At 41.5% G+C, this 19,625-nt stretch overlaps 2 protein-coding genes across 2 annotated transcripts; both read right to left on the reverse strand.

Annotated features, from left to right (window-relative positions):
• Positions 1–471: 471 nt before the first annotated feature.
• Positions 472–9,630, reverse strand: capns1a (calpain, small subunit 1 a). Its single transcript, XM_054754937.1, has 11 exons — positions 9,497–9,630; positions 7,994–8,047; positions 7,876–7,912; positions 7,696–7,788; positions 7,437–7,494; positions 7,288–7,352; positions 5,210–5,278; positions 4,741–4,819; positions 3,811–3,927; positions 3,663–3,721; positions 472–2,011 (listed from the first exon to the last, which is right to left on the reverse strand). The coding sequence occupies exons 2-11, from the start codon at positions 8,035–8,037 to the stop codon at positions 1,985–1,987; spliced, it is 648 nt and encodes a 215-aa protein (XP_054610912.1). The 5' UTR covers positions 8,038–8,047; positions 9,497–9,630; the 3' UTR covers positions 472–1,984.
• A 2,444-nt stretch (positions 9,631–12,074) lies between these two features.
• Positions 12,075–18,030, reverse strand: crx (cone-rod homeobox). Its single transcript, XM_054755831.1, has 3 exons — positions 17,625–18,030; positions 15,934–16,085; positions 12,075–14,384 (listed from the first exon to the last, which is right to left on the reverse strand). The coding sequence occupies exons 1-3, from the start codon at positions 17,719–17,721 to the stop codon at positions 13,746–13,748; spliced, it is 888 nt and encodes a 295-aa protein (XP_054611806.1). The 5' UTR covers positions 17,722–18,030; the 3' UTR covers positions 12,075–13,745.
• Positions 18,031–19,625: the final 1,595 nt, after the last annotated feature.

Genomic DNA, 19,625 nt, shown 5'->3' on the forward strand with positions numbered 1-19,625 from the left:
GCTGGATTGTAAAATATAAGCAACTCTGGTGCATTCAAGGGCCGCCGAACATCGTGCAAAATCCCAACGGTTGATGGAAAAAAACATTATCAGTGAAGCATAAAGACATACCCATGTAAAAATTGTGGGCTTCTTTTAACAGTTAGCACATGCTGTATGTACAAATTACTATCGACTTGTGGTGGATGAGATGTGTTTTCTGTGGGGGGAAAAACAGCCTATTTTCGATGAGTACTAATTTGCTTTGTCACCTATAACACAGCTAAGATGTGGATGTTTTGTTCAGATATTTTAGCATAAACTGACCTACATTGGATTGGTTTTTGCATTTTTAATGTACAAAAGTGCACCATTCCATTTTTCTGCATGTGGCCTCTTAGACACCCCTAAAGTGCGGCATTGCTCATCTACATCTAGTTATGGCCTGCTACGCTGCTCCGTAAATGTCAAGTGAAATTCATCAAAACAGGATGACCACACCTCCTTTATTCCCAACACAATTTCATCAAGCAAACAAAGTGGTTATATCTACAATGACAAACACTTTTTTGAAAAAGGCACGTTAATTATTGGCGGCATGTGTTAGTAGCATACCCATCTGGTCTGCTGGAATATGAATTCACACATGATGCTGCTGGTGGATAGGTATCCACACAATGCACAGGTAACAAATAATAAACATAAAAAGGACTTAACGTGGCCACATTGCACTAATGCTGAACAAAAAATGACAACACATCAAGCTGTCTAAACAAATCTTTGTGTCTTAGAATGTTGTAACATAATCGCACACGATAAGGCTTGGTTATACAACTCTCTGTCTCTCTCAATTACTTATTCAATCACCAGACTACTAGGAATAATAAAACATTAAAATCAGTGAGCGATAAAGCTGCTCTATGTCACAGACTGAAGATTCAATTTTGGGCCAAAAAAACAAAACCACATTGTTTTCCTTCCTTATCTTACAGACGATATCGTATGTCTTGGCTCCAATATAATATAAATATACAAAATAAACGGGTCCATTTTGTTAGTTGTTGTGGTAGAATCCAGGCTAATACTGCCATGCTTTCATTTTGAAGCTCACTTTGCACCGAACAGGAAGTCAGTGTGTGCACGTTTTAGTGCTCTGTAGTGGTTATGTTGCTTTTGTCATTTCATGCTGCTTAGTGACAATGATGACGTTGGCAATATTACAAAACATATCGACATACACAGATTTTTTTTTTCTGTAGTGAAGACCCGTTTGCGTCTCTAATTTTAAGATGTCAACGTCTGCTTGAGCGCGCACTTTTTTAGTAAAAAGAAGACGGTCGACCAGGACTTGTTTAGTTGGTCGACATGAACCAGTTGTCAACATAAGTGGGTTCCACTGTATTACCATTCTAAAAGATTTGATTTTGAAATGGGCTCATGCATCACTCGACCGTAATGCTATACTTCAAACCAAAGTGGGCTGACGTTGCCGCAGTGCGACAAATCCAAATCCAAAATAAATTGTAATAAAATTGACAGCTCCCTGGCTCTTAATCTAAAAAGCGAGTTCATTTTTTTCAAATTGAAAACCTCACATTATTGTTGAATGAAATGTCATCTACGTAGCCCTAACTACTTCACATTTTATTTATAAAAGTCATGTCTTGTATAATTTGGACTCACCCTTTCACATTAAATCTTGGCTTGCAGACTAAAAGCAAATAACAAACAAGCAAACTCAGCATGCAATCATATTGGCTAACTGCATTCTCTTCAGCAAACTATGTAAATGAATGTTTGTGCTTCCCTGGGTTGACTACACAGCATTATTTCTGCCTAGTACTATGGCACAGCTGATGCTCTGGTGATCATGCATTGATTTGAAAAGAACATTCACAGAGTGGGGGTGGGTTAAAAAAAAAAAAAAGTTGTTGAAAGGTGGATAAAATATATATATCAGTAATATCTCAACAAAGTGATCCCAAGCAGGAGTATTCTTCCGGACTCAAGAATACATGGTCAATTGAAGCCACTGGAAAGACAAAAACATACAGAAGACAACATTGGGAAAAGAGTCAAACCAAATCCAACAAAATCCGACTGTGTTTCCCATAAACTCAAATTGCCAATTTTGACTGCCCCAAATAGATTTGGCGCTCCCTGTTCGCCCTCGTTCATAAACGCTGTATATATTGGAAGTGTCTGGGAATGTAGCTTGCTGTTATGACTCTGTACAGTTGATGGCATCTTAACTACGGATGCATTGATGACAATTTCCTGGCCGATCATTGATCTTTCAAAAGCTTGACCTGTCAATACCATTTTTGAAAATAACTGACAGCACACACCTTCAAAGTTCCACTTTTAGTTTGTTGAAAAACATTGAACAATACAGTCATCCCTCATTTATCACGGTCAATTGGTTCCAGACTCCACAGCGATAAGCGAATTTCCACGAAGCAGGATTCAATATAAAAAATAAACAGAATATTTTCGTAGTTAAGAGCATGGAAAACCCCTTTGTGACGTTCTAAATCCGTTTAACATTATTAGAGCCCTGTGGACATGACGTAACACCCCAATAATCACTTTTTACTCGCCTATTATTCTTTCTTTACATCACATTGCGCAGGCAACGGGCTAACTGCAGGGTCTTAAGAGACGGCCACTGCTTCAAGCTACGGAGCTACCTAGTTAGCCTCTCCAATTTATTTATCCTAAACTTAAAGCGTTTAAAACGGGGTGGGGAAAAAGGACAAAGAAGCCAAAAACTTCCACACGGAATGAGGTGAGAACTTTTTTTTTCCCCACTCGACCTCAGCCATGGCATGTCCGTCTCAGCCATGGCATCTCCGTCTCAGCCATGGCATGTCGGCTCGGCTCTGCTGGCTCAGTAGCCAGTCTCCATTCAGTGTGAAAGGTAATGTAATCTAACGTCATGCCTCATAACATTACTGATGCCTAGTGACCACAATACTACATAGAACTTCCATCCATCCTTCTTCTATGCCGCTTATCCTCACTAGAGTCGTGGGTATGCTGGAGCCTATCCCAGCTGACCTTGGGCAAGAGACGGGGTACACCCTGAACTGGTCGCCAGTCAATCGCAACGCACATACTGTATAGACATATGGCCCAAATTAATAAGAAGCAAACACCTACAGTTAGTGGTTAGTTAGTGGTTGGGTCCGAACGTATCAGAAAAGAGGCAAAAATGCCCATCACTGTTTTCCAAAGTCAAAGCTGATATGTGTGAGTATCTTGTTTTGGCTAAAACACAAAGGTCTGCTTTCATGGATCTACTCAGACCCCTCTATATTTTATTTTACAAAAAACGGACTAGTGACAAATCTAGTGACTTTTTCTGGTCTTATTGGACACTTTTAAAGACTTGAACATGAAAGCACATATCACTCCTAAACAGGCAGCCAGTGTTGCTTTGCCCCCCCCCCAAGCACTCTGAAAGCACTCACAGTCTTGCTTGTGACAGAAGAATGTTGTATTTCTAAGCATATTTGTTTTGCCTGTGCTGTTTTTTTGCTCACTTTTTGTCTCCTACAACATCCATAAAATGCCATGCACATGCATCATGGCCAATTATGCAAATTAGATGCCACCATAAGTACATTGCAGTCAAATGGGAAACACAGAGTTGTGGCTGTATAAAAGTAAGCTCGGGTTACCTCCTGAACGTTGACTTTGATAGTCCCATTGTTATCCTTATCCAGCGTTTTAAAGGCACCTGAGCAAGATTAAGCCAGCAATGTCAATTTCAGTGTTTGGGTGCAGCTGTTGCATGACAAAACAGTACAGCCAATCATATAAACTTACGGCACATGGCATCCAGCCTCACGAGACATCCAATGTAGTTGTCAAAATCCATGTTGCCATTCTCATCACTGTATCTGCGAATTAGCATCTGGAACAGCTGCTCACTGAGAGGAAACCCTGAAGAAGAGAAACAGCTGCCTATTTGATTCATTCATTGAATTTACTGACTCAAACCAAAGTAAGGAACACAGAAAGAAGATGAGCTTGCTACCCCTGGAGTAACACACCCTCTGTTGAACTCTTTGACTGCCAAAAAGTAACGTTAACTGCCTTTTTTTCGCGGGGGAAGCTACAGATCAAAGTCTTATCAATATTGTGTGTGAATTCCTGATTTGTAGGCAATGTATTTCTGTCCCAGTAGGGGGCAACAGTTCTGTTTTCCTCCAACCGGCAGCGACAGACGGTCGATGAAGCAGACGGATTGTGGGTTCAGGAGGAAAATGTCAAAACACGTGCAGAAATCCAGCGGAGACAACAAATACAGGCAGCTAACATGTCACAGAGCTTGTCTGGCGGTGGATCTGCCTTTGGTAGTGACGTGATTGCGTAAGATAGTGGTGACATGGTGACGTAGGCACAAATGCAGTTGACAATGGCAGCCGAAGCAACAAGCTAGTGGTTAGCTTTGCTGAGCCATGTGGCGCGACACCGGCGCCTGACACCGGAAGCAGTTCAGAGTCGGGTGACTCAGAACCCCACCCTGTAAAGTTTCTTTAGATAGTTTCAATGTTTATGTAGTTCTAAAACTTAATATTCTGTGGGTCTTTAAAGTTCAGCAAAAATGCCCAAAAAGCAGTATGCAGCTCTCTGCTCTGAACATGGCTGGCAGTCAGTGACTTCATGGGATTTTGCCTGTATTGATAATTGCTGGTAATGATTCAGTACGTTATTGAGACGTTTAAATAGCAATATGGCAGAAACAAAACTCACCAGCAGCTCTGAAAGCATTGGGCAGCTCCTCCGCACCAATCACACCGGATCCATCTGTATCATAGGACTTGTACACTCCCTGGGAAAACAGAAAAGTCAAAATGTTTATTCAAACTCTGTTTACATGATGTAAGTTATCCTCCTGACATTAGCCTATTAAATAAAAGTCAAATACTTATGTGTGTTGCAAGGGGAGGGCATTTGTTTCATGCGCCATGACATTTTACCTGCACGAAAGTCAAAGCACTTTTCAATGAATAAAATATTTCTCCACAAAATGATATCATACAACGCCACCATGCTATTTCAGCCACTTCAACTCTACTGCCTTTGTTGCTCAGTCCTTGGAACAACAGCATTCTCGTCTATGACTCACTGGTGACGGATTAAACACTGACCACAGGAATGTAACTGCAGTGCAGAACAGAAACCCCATGCACAACGAATACATCAGGTCGGCTATACTTGCCTGCCATTTTTTAATGTTGTTCCAGAGATGTTTGAATTCATGGAAGCCAAGTTTTCCAGTGCTGTCGCTCTAGAACAGCATTAAGGCTAACACAAACAATGCTCATTATGCTCCCTGCTGTGTTTGCCTACCTCACCACATTACACACGGCACTTAGCTTTACGTGTTTGCCTTTTTTTTTGGTTTGAAAGCTGCTGTGGACGTTGTACGAGTCTGAGACACGTGACAGTAACTCACCCATTTCAAATGTGAAAGTGTGTTTTCTGTTTGCCTCAAATCATACAAACGAATGATGTCTGTTATCAAAACGGCGGCACCCGTTTATGTCGACGCCGCTCAGATTGGCATCGACATAACCAAAACTAGCCGGTACTTGCACATTTATGTACTTGTGACTTTCGCCGGAAACATAAGCAGAATGGGTGATGAACGATTTTTGACCATTTTCCTCCATTTGTGCATATTTTCATTTTGATTCTTCTGTTTTCACGTGATGCTTTATACGCTTATGTAACAAAGCTGTGTGGTAATATGCAGTGGCAATAAAAGCTTTCATAAATGCACAAATCTTTCTTCTGGTGGCTAATAACCTAAAAAAAAAATGAAATGAGTATTCAAGTTAAAGGAAAACTGCACATTTTGGGGGAATTTCGCCATCATCTACAATCCTTATGTGAGACATGAACCCACACATCTAAAGAGATACGACAGCTGAAAAGAGGCAGCTTATTACTGCACGTCACGAGACACACCAATTCCACCCACAAAGCCCGCTGGTAAAAACACCTCCAAAAAGCTGCAACAACGTGTTATCATTTCCTATCCATGCTGTGACCGTGTCGTAACAGGCACGTTCATGATAACATGTAATACTTCAGTGTTTTGCTGTATTTTGCTCATTTTAAGCATTACCGGAACTTCCCTCCTGTGCGCATTGATTTCACATAGCAACATAGAAACTGGCGCTACACCTAACATTAACTTTTGCAAACACAAAAACAAATACACAGCAGCAGTGGCAGCAGCTCCAATATGTATCGTTACCTTCCGGTGGCGGCCTAAGGTGCTGGGAGCGAGTGTGTGGTGAAGCTAGTCGTTAGCCGCTGTGGTGTGGCGAGGTGTCACTACGCAGGAAAAGTAGTTCTTCGGCATGAGCGCCCTAAATAACAATGTCGCTGTAGCTTGGTTAATATGCAGGTCACATTGTGTAAATGGGGCATTGTTGGCAGTTTTTGGAGGTTTTTTCAGAAGCGGAATAGGTGTGTCCCATTACGTGCATTCTTAGCTTCCTCTTTTCAACTGTTATAGCTTTAAAACGCACAGAAAAGAGAAAGATGTGTGTTCATGTCTCTCGTAAGGATTTGTGGATGATGGGCAAAATTCCCCCAAAAGTTCATAGTTCTTTTAACACTGCCATGATTTTATTTTGAAGCTTACTTTGCACAGAACAGGAAGTCACAGTGCACACGTTTTAATGCTGTGCAGGACTGCGTTCTACGTGTGGCGATGGGTGGATGGGGCGGTGCATACTTGGCCCCAACACACACATTTGCAAAACAATTTTTTTTTTGTCTCTTCTGTTTGTCGTACTTTTTAATTTCACAAACAAAACGGAGCCGCCCACGAGTGCTTTTAGATGGGGGAGGGACCCACAGCAGCACTGTGTGATACGTGCTATTTACAGGGCTCTGATGAATCGCTTAACATTTTGCTCCTCCTTCCTATCACTGGCAGACCAGCTGCGTTATGATGCGTTTATGAGCGAGGGTCAACAGGTCGAATCTATTTTTGGCAGCCTACCACATATAAATTAATGGTGCTGTTGACGATTCACGATGAAGTTGACAATATGACTCCACATCGACATAAACCGACGCCCCGGAATGACCCCTTTGGGTCTCAAACGTTAATGTCGAGAAAAGCAGTCAACCACGCATGTCGACTTTTAAGTAATGAACGGGTACCGGGACTTGACCGGTTTGTCAGCATAAACGGGTTGTCGACATAAGCGACACGTGCTTTTAATATCATCACATGTGTAACACAACAAATAAGCAGCCTGAAGATAGAAAGGATACATCCATGACTGCCACCATGCTCCTGCAAGACTCGATAGTAAAACCATCTGTCCTGAGATCTCCATCTGAAAGACAAGTAGACTGTAAAATGATTGTTTGTTTCTCTACATAAAAAGGGAGTGTGCGCGTGCAAGATTATATGAACTCACGTTTGGTAATGATTTTGTTCAGGATGTTCATCAACTCAGTTGGGCTCACTTCCATGTCCTATTTAACAAAAAAAAGAAACTGTGACCATTTGTGTGCATGACGGTAAGAACATTTGTGGTACAAGGGCCTCCTTGCAGTTGTGGGTTACGGTCAGTCAACATGCATTTGTTACCCAGATAAGGTCAGAAGCCACGTGTGCGCTAAACAGGAGGGTAGATAAGATCTGTAGATCGATGAACAGAGAATTGGTACACTCACATCTCCGGCTAATTGCTGGAAGACTCTGCGGAACTGCTTCTCCTCATCACTCTCATGCTGCTCGGTGTATGCAAGAGGTCTTTGGGGCTGAGGCTGCAACATGTAAAACACTGTCATTGTCTGAATTAGCGGTGCAGCAATCTGCACGCCAGGTTGAAAAATGTAATGACTGTCACTCACAGGCTCGGAGGGAATAAACTGGGATGGGTCTATGTTACTGCAAAGATCAAAGTACCGTAAAGTCAGAAGTTTAAATGACACGTTTTGGTTTTGGTTTGGTCAATATGCAGGTTCTCACCCGATGACATTAATTAGGCCACCGATTAACTTTCTGGCAAACATCTTCAGTCAGCTGTGAAAGAAACAAATGCACACAAATTATTGCAAAATGAATAAGTTAGTCAAGTTAAATGGTAGTTTGACACCAAGTTTCAATGGGGTTGATGTGATTGCATCCAGTTTGGTGGTTCCAAAGTACAATATGTACAATTACGCACAAATTTGTTCCCACCCATGCCAAAGTTTGCGTTAAAAGTGAAATGTATGTGGCAACGACACAATAATGTAACAAGACCGTAGGACGTCTTAGACCAGGGGTGTCCGAATTTTTCCACCGAGGGTCACATACTGAAAAACGAAAGGATGCAAGGGCCACCTTGAAAGAGGTGGAAAAAGCCTATTAGTATCAACGTTGCCTTTTTTCTACCCATTTTGTTTTTTTAGTGTTACAAATGTTTCAACTTTCTTCTAAAATAATCTTCATGAATATTCCTCTCATAATATTTTGACTTTATTTCCATAATATTCTAACTTTTTCCCCCAACCTAAATTTGACAAAAATTACAACTTAATTTAGTTTTGTTTGTTTCTCATAATATTGCAACTTTTTAAAAATAAAATTTTTTCTTTAATATTTCAACGCTATGCTACAAAAATTACATTACTTTTCCTCATAATATCATTACTTTATTCTAGAAAAATTATTAATTTCTGATGTTTTTTTTTAATTTTCCAACAATTTCAATTTTCATCATGTAAATTTTTGCCTCGTAATTACGACATTATTCCCATAATATTTAGACTTTATTCTCATAACATTACAACTTTTTCCGCAACCTAACTATCCAAAAATGACAAGTTTATTTGTTGTTTTGTTTGTTTTTCCATAATGTTACGACTTAAAAAAAAAAAATCTTCATTTTCTATTTCAACTTTATGCTACTAAAATGATGATGCGGGGTGAAAATGGCCCGAGGGCAGCACTTTGGACATCCTTCAGTTAACGCTTGTGTGACACGCCCACTACGCTATTAAAATGTCTCTTGGGTGGGGAAACCGCTGCCGCACCCAGAAGGCAAAAACGGAACAATTAAAAAGTTTGCTTTGTTGCATAATTTGTTTACGATTCCCAATGAACGCTCAAACAGGTAAACAGTAAGTTGATGGTGCGTATTATTAACACAATAACCACTAAGGAAGTTAACATTTGTCCTGTGACGTTTCTAACTGGTATGTGTTGTCTAGTTTAGGTGGTTAGAATCACCAGCGGAACACACGCCGTGTATATATATTTATATTTCAAGTCAACAATGTTGAAAAAGAACGAAGCCTGTAGCCGACAGCAGGACATTTGGCTCAAGTAGCTCAGTTTAGCTAACACCACGCTAGCGAGCGAGCTAGCTAGCAAGCTAGCTCGCTGGCCAGCGAGGAAACCTTGCGGTCAAATTGGACAAACATTTTTAATTACCAACTGTTATCCAGTTCTGTATCGGTTGTCAGACATAAAAACGAACAGACTTACCGTAATAGTCGACGGCGTCACCGAAGTAGTTAGCTGGACAGTCGGCTGCGGCTTGGCAAGTATTGAGTCAGCTGGCACAAGAATCCGTCAACACACCCAAACCACTGCTAACACACAGTAAGGTTGAGCGATACTGCAAATTCTAGTGTCGATTTGATACCAAGTAGGCCTGTATCGGCGATACAAATACTCATACCGATACTTTTTACTTGAAAATTTTCAGGAGCCTTGAATGGTGTGATTTTGTGTCTTTATTGTGTTGTTCATATTTACATTGTTGATATGGTTATGTTTATATATTGTTATGTTGTTTATAAACTCAGGAAATGCCTTCTTGGATTGAGGAGGACTTTGGGGGGAAAAAGTCAAGGGATTTGAATGAGAGCAGTTTTGCTTTTCTTTACTTAGTTTGCATCATGCAATAACCTTGAAAAATGTCGTGTAAGAAGTATCGGTATCGACAATACTGGATCTGTATTTATAGTAGATCCCATTCACCGCTATACAATATTGTAGCGACGGGTATATTGTGTTGCTCCAAGCTGCTGTTGTGTGTGTGAGCTATAGGGGGCAGTCGGGTTCAGCATGTTGGTTGGAGCAAGCGTTTTGGAGGAAAAAGGCGTCGATGAAGAGATAATTTCATTAATCATTTTTGCAGTGGGTGCCCTTTTTGCTGGCATGAGCACCTGCCCCCTCAAAATGTCCGTGCACGTGCCTGGACACCGCGCATGTCGCCCTAGTTATTTCATATATAATATTTTGGTGTTGGCTGTCTTTTGTGTGTGGCGTTGCGTTTTTTGTCGTGCTCTTACTTTGTGTGATGGACCCCAGGAAGCCTAGTTGTAACTAGAAGATTGTGGTTGCAACTGATGGTGGTCCGTTTGAAACAAGTAAACCATAACTGCTTAAGGACACGCGGCCGCTAGAGGGCGCCCAAACACCGACATCATCAGTTGTGAACGAGCTGGTACTTGTTGGAATTCATGTTTCCTTCAATGAAATGCAACTCCCCAGCGCCGGCAGCACGCACGCAGCCTCAGACCATGACACTACCACCACCATGCGTAACTTTAGACCAGGGGTGCCCAAACCTTTTTTTTATTGAGGGCCAAATACAGAAAAATAAATAAAGGGTCGGGCTGCACATTGCCAATAAGTCAATGAGTAGATAATAGATGTATGCATAAAGCTATTATACTGTCTAGCAATAACGCAGTAGTTTCTTTTACAGTATAATATAATATATATATATAATATATATCATAATTACAGGTTTTTTTTTTACAATTATTGTTTGTTTTTTTTCCCAAGGAGAAATATAGAACAATAGACAAACTGAATTACGTAAAGTGTATGCATGAAAGTATAAAATTCATTCATAATTGATTTTATGAATCCATTTATTTAAACCACATAATAACTTACATTCGCCAAACCCAAAACTTCAAAGAAGCCCAAAATGTAAACAAAGAACTGATGACATGCGCATCATTAATAATGAGCTCTGCCTGACGTGCTGCCCTGATCATTGTGGCTCGTGTCGACGTGACACTGCAAAGATGTGAATTGTCGCCATCTGGTGTTGAAACTGAGAAGTGCAGCAGAGTTGATGTCAAGCTTCTTGTGCGGGCCATATTCAGTTATACTTTCAGGGCCGTAGTTTGGACACCCCTGCTTTAGACACTGTTAACTTGTGACGCGCTTGTGTTGCCAGCTTTTGAGACAATTATGGCTGTGTGCGTGATATAGCCGAGCTCCATTTCTCTCGTATTGTCCCTTGACAAGATATTACACACCACACTGTCCTGTCATATTCTTCTTGTCATGTTGCGCTATTGCTTGTCTGCAGCGTCTTCCCTAAAGTCTGGACGTATATACGCATATAATATACATTATAAACTAAAATGAATCACCTACAATGTAATTAAAATTAAATCATTCTAAAATATGTCATACATTTTTTTTAAATCATAATGTATATAATGGTATAAATAAAAAGTTATTACATTTAATTCATTCCATTAAAAATAAGAGTATTCATTATCTTATATTATGTATTTGTATAATACATATTACATTACAAAAATTATAAATGTATAATATATGCAATATTCAAACGAGAACATTTAACCACGGATTGGATTGGTTTTAATGGTGCGAAAGATGCATCTTGTTGTTTTTCAACATGTTTTTTGCCGCTCTCACACAAACATACAAGCCCACACGCGCGCGCGTGCACACACACACACACACACACACACACACACACACAAAGTTCATCGTCCTCCTGTTCCGCACAGGCGTCCCTCCCCCATCACATCTGCTCCTCCCGGGGATTACAGCGCAAATGTCTGTCTCTGCGGTGGTGGCAGCGGGATTACAAATGCGCTGTGCCCTCTCTGAGAGGTTAACCAATCAGGGCGCACAGATGCAGGGATTAACCAATCACACCAAAGGGAGGGAGGGCGGAGGGATTACGGCATGCGTAGAGTGGGATTAGGTCAGCATGGAGTGCTTTGGCGTGCCGGCCCTCCACTTCCCTTCCTGCAGTTTATCATCCAAATATTGTGAGGCCACGTACAAAGCAACAAATAGAATTTACTTTTATTCTTTACATAACACAATTACATCCAGCATCTCTTTGGAGCGACTCCATTTATGCAGTAACAACCACTCAACGACAATGCCTCCAAATGACTAATATGATGTATAAGATTTCAAAACAAACATGTACAGGTAACGACAACTGTAGGGTCGGGATGCATTTGCACACGCTTGTCTCAAATGTTCCTGTGTAAGTTTTGAGGTTTGCGTGGCAGTAATCGGGTCACATTGGGATTACCACATTTTCCGAAGAGCAGCGTGGGATTGTCGTAAAGGGCTGAAAGTAGAGGAACCACCGGGATTGGTATGCGGGCATGTCCGAATCACTTGTTTTTTTGTTGTTTTTTTTTAAATGGATGCACGACTAAACTAACATAGGAGGCGCGCAAACGGAAGAGAGGACATATAAACGGGGACAGAATGAGCAAAGACAAAGATAGACGAGAAGGAGGGAGGCACAAAACAGCCAGGAGAGGAAGGAGAGGAGGTGACAGAGATTGGTGAGAGACAGAAAGAGAGGAGGACAGGGCAATAATCCCAACTAATTCACTTAGGGCATTGCTGAAGGGAGGCTAAGAGGATTGGGACACTCCCAGAATGAGATCAACTAAAATAACCAAGATGGACCAAGTGAAGGCCGCCATGCCAGGCCATATGACGGTCCACCTCTACAACGGACCTCTGTCTGGAAGTGCTTCCGTCTCGCAGCATACAAACTTGACGCCACTTGGATACATCGATGCTAAACGCGATCCAATGTAGGTCAAAACTAAGCTATTGGAAGAAAACATCCACATTTTAGCTCCGCGCTGCAGGTGACAAAGCAAATTAGTGTTACACAGTGGAACCCGTTTTAGTCGACGTCCCACGTACTGGCTGACTCTCATCGACATAAGCGGTGGTCGACATAGCCGAAAATAAAAATAAACTGTGATTTCGCACAAATCCACTTTATTTCAAGCTGCTTAGCAATGATGATGAAGATGGCGTACGACAGCACAGGTCGTCATAAACGAACCCATTTTTCACAGAAGCGACCCCTTTGGATCTCAGATTTTCTGACGACCATGTATGTCGACGTCACCTAAACGGGCACTTTTTAGCAATAACAAGAAGGACCGGGGACTTGACTGTCGACAAACGGGTTCCACTGTATCTAATAATATCTCATTAATCATGACTTTTTAGAATATGCCGCACTTTGGACACCCCTCCACTAACAGAACAGCTCCAAGTGTACAGACTTCAAACTTCCAGTGATTATCAGTGCACAGAAGTGTAGAGAATAAACGGCTTTAATGACACTGAGCTACAACAGAAGGTCCTAAGCGTCGTCCACTAACTGCTAACACTGTATAGTACTGAACACAAACGCTCAAGAATATCTAGATGTGAGCAAATGACATCAAACGAAATAAATAAGTCAAAATAAATCAAAATCGCTGTCGTGTAACATAGAGGTGTCTCCATGTGCAGGACTCCAGTCTTTTCCTACAAACTCCTGAAAGGCTTCTGAGCGTGCTTGTAGTCCAAATGTATTCAGGTGAATATCTTCACTACGAGTAAATAACATCAAACTCATACAAACGAGGAAGCAGCACGCCTCGCACTAACAATACACAAAACGCCAGCTAGCGTCGCTTTTCTAGAGGACCTGGAACTTCCAGGAGTTTTGGTCCTTATGGTCCAGGCAGTCCATTGTGGTGAAGCCCAGTTTCCAGGCCTGCTGGTCCTTGTAGTCCAGGCAGTCAACAGAGGTGAAGCCCAAGGAGGAGGCAGTGCTGTAGCCCTGTGAAGACAGCGAGGCCGGCGACTGGCTTAGGGAGCCCCCCATGGAGGGCACGGTGATGGGGCTGAGAGCGCCCCCGGTGCCCGACAGCTGCGAGTGCATAGGGGACAGGTAGGCGCTGCAGTCCAGACCGGTGAAGTAAGAGGTGGTGCTGGCGTAGCCCTGGCTGTAGGCTGACGGCTGACCGTAGCTCATGGGGTAAGGTGAGGGCCTCTGCATGCAAGGGGCTGTGGAGGAGGCCAAGGGGTCAGGGAGGGGCGAGATGGCCGGGCTCCAGATGGACACAGCGGTGTTTCCAGCGCTGGAACTCTGGGCCAAACCGGGGCCTGCCTGGATCGGGGAGGGGCTAAATGAGCCAGTCGGGTTGGGAACGGGATCGGGAGCGCTAGGCTCCTGCACAGGTGAGGCCTTCTTCTTGGGGGGGCGGGGTTTGGACTGGCCACTGCTCTGCTGCTGCTGCTGACGGCACTTGGCACGCCGGTTCTTGAACCAGACCTGGACGCACAAAAAGAACAATGATATAATTGCAGCTATTCCTGGTACTTTGCTCACTGGTACTTCACGCCAAGCCAAGTTCTGCAATGCGGAAATGAGAAATGAGTTTGTTTGTGGGACTGTGTCAGTGAGAGAGAGACAAAAAGTAGTGCGGTCCAGATTTCAGAGACCTGATAACTGCCAACCACCATCATGGACTAAAACAGAAAAGCTGTAGCTGAGGCAGGATAACGTCACTAGGCTTTATACCTCTTAAATCTACCAAATAATAATAATACATTCTGTTTCCAATTTTATTATAACTACTTCTTCTACTAAAATACTAAAATACCCGAGTGTCCCTAAAGTCTGGACACTTCGGGAAAAAATACCTGCATTAGACAATTATTACAAAATATTTATATAGTTAAAAAATGTAATGTAATATATGACATAAATAAATAGTACCTTCTTTTTAATTGAATTTATTCATTTGAACATATTTAATGTATTTTTGTATTTATTTTATTGTATATAATATATTTATATACAGTATATATTTATTAATGTTGCTTATTACTTGTGTACTGTTTATATTTATATTTATATATATTTTTATATATAAATATATTTACTGCTGGCTTGCGACAAGTCCAGGGTGTACCCCGCCACTTGCCCAAAGTCAGCTGGGATAGGCTCCAGCATACCTGCGACCCAAGTAAGGATAAGCGGCATAGAAGATGGATGGATGGATTTTATATTTATATTCCCTGCAATTTGGCTGGTGACCAGTCCAAGGTGTACCCCGCCTCTCACCCGAAAAGCCAGCTGGGATAGGCTCCAGCACACCAGTGACCCAAGCGAGGACAAGCGGCGCAGAGAATGGATGGATGGATGGATGGATGGATTTATATTCGTTTGTTTGTATTGTCCCTCATGTCCAGACGCATGGGCAAAAAGATATCAAGGGCCATCATTCTATTATTTTTTCTGAATGTATTTAAGAATGTTGTCCAGCTGCCATCGATTCAACGCCCTGAGAATACAATGACCTGCATGAATGGACATCGTATTCACAGGCAATAAAAATAGCCACTCTTTTTCATTTAATTTAGTCTTTGTAAGCAGGCTAAAATCAAGCCACGTGTAGATACACAAAGGTGACATTAGGTGATATTATTATTACTACCGTTATTAGCATGAACTTTTCGTCATTACATTATGCTGTTCTTCTTTCATTTTTATTTTTGCTGTCGTTTTGTTTTCTTGTTCAGTTGTATTTATGCAGGGTGTCCCTAAAGTCTGGATACATTGGCAAAATATATACAACATATTACACATTTAGAATTTAATAATCTGATTTAACACTTTTATATATATAAATATATATATATATATATATAAATGTGTATATATATGTATATGTATATATATATATATATATATATATATATATATATATATATATATATATATATATATATATATATATATATATATATATATATATATATATATGTGCCCTGTACAATGTGCCGCAGGCCAATAAAAAAAAAAATCCATCTTCTACCTGCACACGTGACTCGGGCAAGTTGATCTTGAGGGCCACTTCCTCCCTCATGAAGATGTCCGGGTAGCGGGTCTTGGAGAACAGTGCCTCCAGGATGTCCAGTTGTGTTCTGGTGAAGGTAGTCCGCTCCCTTCGCTGCTTCCTGGGTGTGGCTACAGAGTAAAAAACATAAAAGGGGTGGGGTGTGGGGGGGGAAATAAATTATGAGCAAAAGTCACCAAAGAGAATGTGTGCTTGAAGGTCACCTGACATTGTTTTCCGAAGCAGAAACAAATACGACAGTTGGGAATCTCCTGGTGACTTTGCTTTGGGGGACGAGTATTTGCTTATTATACGCAAACATTTTAGTCACTGGCGTCGGTTTGAGAGAGAGACAACCTTTACTAGTTCAAGTTTAGTTTGCGCAGTCAAAGTCACAGTTATTTGTCCTCCGAGGTGCCAAACGCCTCAGAGTGTTTGTTTGAGAACAAGTCAAGTGACGAAGACGTGGGAAGAAGTTTTTGTCTCGCTTTCATGCTAAGCCATATTTATCTGAATGTCGTGGAGATTGGCCCGAGGGGATGGAAATTAAGAAACAAAAATCAAACTGACATCTGATTCACTATTTGTGTTCAGTGAAACTATACCGCTGCAGTCAGAAAGGACGAGATTCACATTCGGCTTGGGCACCCCCAAAAAAACAATCCAGTATGCTAACGAGGAGGAAACTGACTGCATGTCAGCTTTGTGTTATTAGCGTCAACATTTTCTTACATTAGCCATTTTTGCTCTTTTTTTTCCCCTTATTTTTTTTTTAGCAATTCTATTTTTGGAACATGTGATAGCTCAATCAAAGAATGAACTGCGGGCCACAAATGGCCCCCGGGGCAGCACTTTGGACACCATTATAGTCGCCAAATGATAAGATTTGCTATAAGTCACGTTATGAAGAAATAAAATATAAAGTACTGAAAAATGTAACAATGCAATATATATATACATATATATATGTATATATATAAAGATATATATATATATATATATATAGAGAGAGAGAGAGAGAGAGAGAGAGAGAGAGAGAGAAACAGCATTTTTCAACTTTTTCTCTTTACATTATGCACCCTCCCGCTCCTTTTTTAAGTAAAAACTACAGTATTTGCTCTTCTTTCCTGCCACCGTCCCTTTTTGATAGTCAAAATAAAAGCACACTAGTAAAATACCACGGTTTAACCACATCTGGCAGTCGGGTCTGTTGACAATTCTGGTGGCGAGAATAGAATTTGCCGTATTTTCGCTCACTTTCCGGAAAATGTCCCTTATTTCCACATGCAAATGTTGACGGCGATGCACTAAAAACCGAAAATGACCCTTGGGGCTACACTTTGGACACCCCTGGCTTGAACGAAACGTTTAAATAAAGTCAATTATACTCGCCCATTGACTCCCATTCATTTGAATAAAGTTGTCCATGCTGAAATGCACCAAAACAATTTATTTCTGTGATGATCAAAGCAAATATGAGTTTCTAAAGTCGAGTCACTGCTTCTTACAGTGTCATATTTTCAATACAACACAGGCAGTAGCACTTTTATACATTTGGATATGCATATATTTATTCTTTTTACGCGCTAAAGTTAGGCAATCTGTATGAGAGGAGGGAGAAAGTAAAAGAAAAGTACAAATAAATGAAATGTAAAAAGAGTTTTACTTACACGGATAAGCGACGGTGGTGTGCAGCACATCCATGCCTGGGCCGGACAGATTTAAGCCGTTCATTGTGTAATGAGGTTGCTTTATGTAGGACATCATCGTGGCTGCAGACGTTCAAGTCCTCTCTTGTGTGCACGACAACAGCCGAGGACCCTCAACTGAGACGTCAGGAAAGACTGGACTCCCCGCTGTTACTTATTCTACTGATTCTACAACACAATGTTTTTGCTCAATTAGGAGCACGACGGCGCGCCGCAAGCATTACCCGAACTTCTTCGTCTTCTTCTTCGTCTTCTTCCCAAGTGTGCACAAGGTGTCACGCAGGCGAGGCCTCCGGGTGCCTTCACGCCTTGCAAAGTACGCTCCACTGAGTTTCTTCGCCCGCTCGGGCTGCTAATTAGAGGAAGGCTAACTGTCGCTCCAGCAAACCCCTCCCACTGACGCGCACGCGAGCCACGCGCGCAGGCACACGCAACAGGTTGTATAGGCACCACTCGTCTCTATTGCAACTCGGCGGCAGACGCCTGGCAAAGTCTAAATGCCGACAAGAACACAGAAATGATCCAAAACCGCACAATCACATATACAATGACACGTATGAAGTTTGCTAGTCTCCCAGGGGTGCCGCACGAGAGCTATATTAGTGTAGACCATATGTTCCCAAAGCGGGGTACGCGTACCCGCAGGGGTACGCAAATTGTCATAGGGGGTACGTGAGGAAACATTTTCAAACAATTAGCGCCTAACACTCTCAATTACGAGTGCGCCTGAACACCTCAAGGCGCAGTGAGAACGGCGCAGAAGGGAAACAGAGCGTAAAGTTGTCCATTGCTGAGTGCATCACATGAACACATACAATAAGTTTGATGATAATTTTGTCCATCAACAGTGTTTAATCTTGAATATTTCATTGATATTGGTGTTCCAATCCCCGCACGGCACAGCAGTGAAAAACAGTATTTTTGCAGTGTATCGTTTTTGTAAAGTTTCCCCCTTCAGTTTGGTATTAAATGATTACGCAGACTTAAACCGTAGCCATCGTGAGTGGACAAAAAACCGTGAAGCTCACATTCAATCCATTCCAATGGAAGGATGCCGACATCAGACCGGAATAAAGGACACGTAGGATGATTACTTACCTATTTATCGGTGCTCATGTCAAACTTTATCAAAATGGGACCATTGAAAATACTCGTTTTTGACCCGGAATTAGTATAAAATTAATTAACCAAGGGGGTGGATACAGAACAAGTTTCCAACAGGTTCCTCGAAAATATCATGGACTGATCCAAAAAAATGTAGGATTATTATTTTGGTGTGAAGCACAATATGGGGGGAGGTCTGCGCTTCTCTAGTTAATTCATAAATGGCCTATTGTTAGTTGAAAATAAGTTCTCCTCCCATTTCGTGTGGAAGTGGTACGTTTTTGTCTTCTTACTTCGTCCTTCTTCCCCACTCCATTTCAAACCATTTCTTAAGTTTAGAATAAAGAGGCTAACAAGTTAGCTCTGTCTGTTGTGTCCCTGCACATAAGAGTTGCGCAATGCGGTGTAAACAAAGAATAATAGGAGTGTAAAGGTGACTATAGGGGTGTTGTTTCATATCTGCAGGGCTCTAATAAAAAAAAACGTATTTAGAAGGTCATAAACAGTTTTTCTATGCTCTAACTATGAAAATATTCCAGTTATTAATATTGAATCCTACTTCACGGAAATTCACGTATCACGGTCAGGTCTGGACCCATTTAACTGCGGTAAATGAGGGACGACTGTATGTGTTTTTGGTTTTGGATCATTTCTGTGTTTGGACATTTGGGTTGGGCAATACTGCAAATTTTGGTATCAATCCGATATCAAGTAAATATAGGGGCCAGTATGTGTGTGAATATTTTCACTGATTGTATTCTCAGGGCGTTCAATTGATTGTAACTGGTCTATTTCGCCTCTCATCCGAGCAGACTTCATCAGTTCATGCTCAAAGACTAGATAGGACAGCTCTAGTCT

The sequence above is a fragment of the Dunckerocampus dactyliophorus genome, chromosome 16 (assembly GCF_027744805.1).
Source record: "Dunckerocampus dactyliophorus isolate RoL2022-P2 chromosome 16, RoL_Ddac_1.1, whole genome shotgun sequence".
Taxonomy (NCBI): Eukaryota; Metazoa; Chordata; class Actinopteri; order Syngnathiformes; family Syngnathidae; genus Dunckerocampus; species Dunckerocampus dactyliophorus.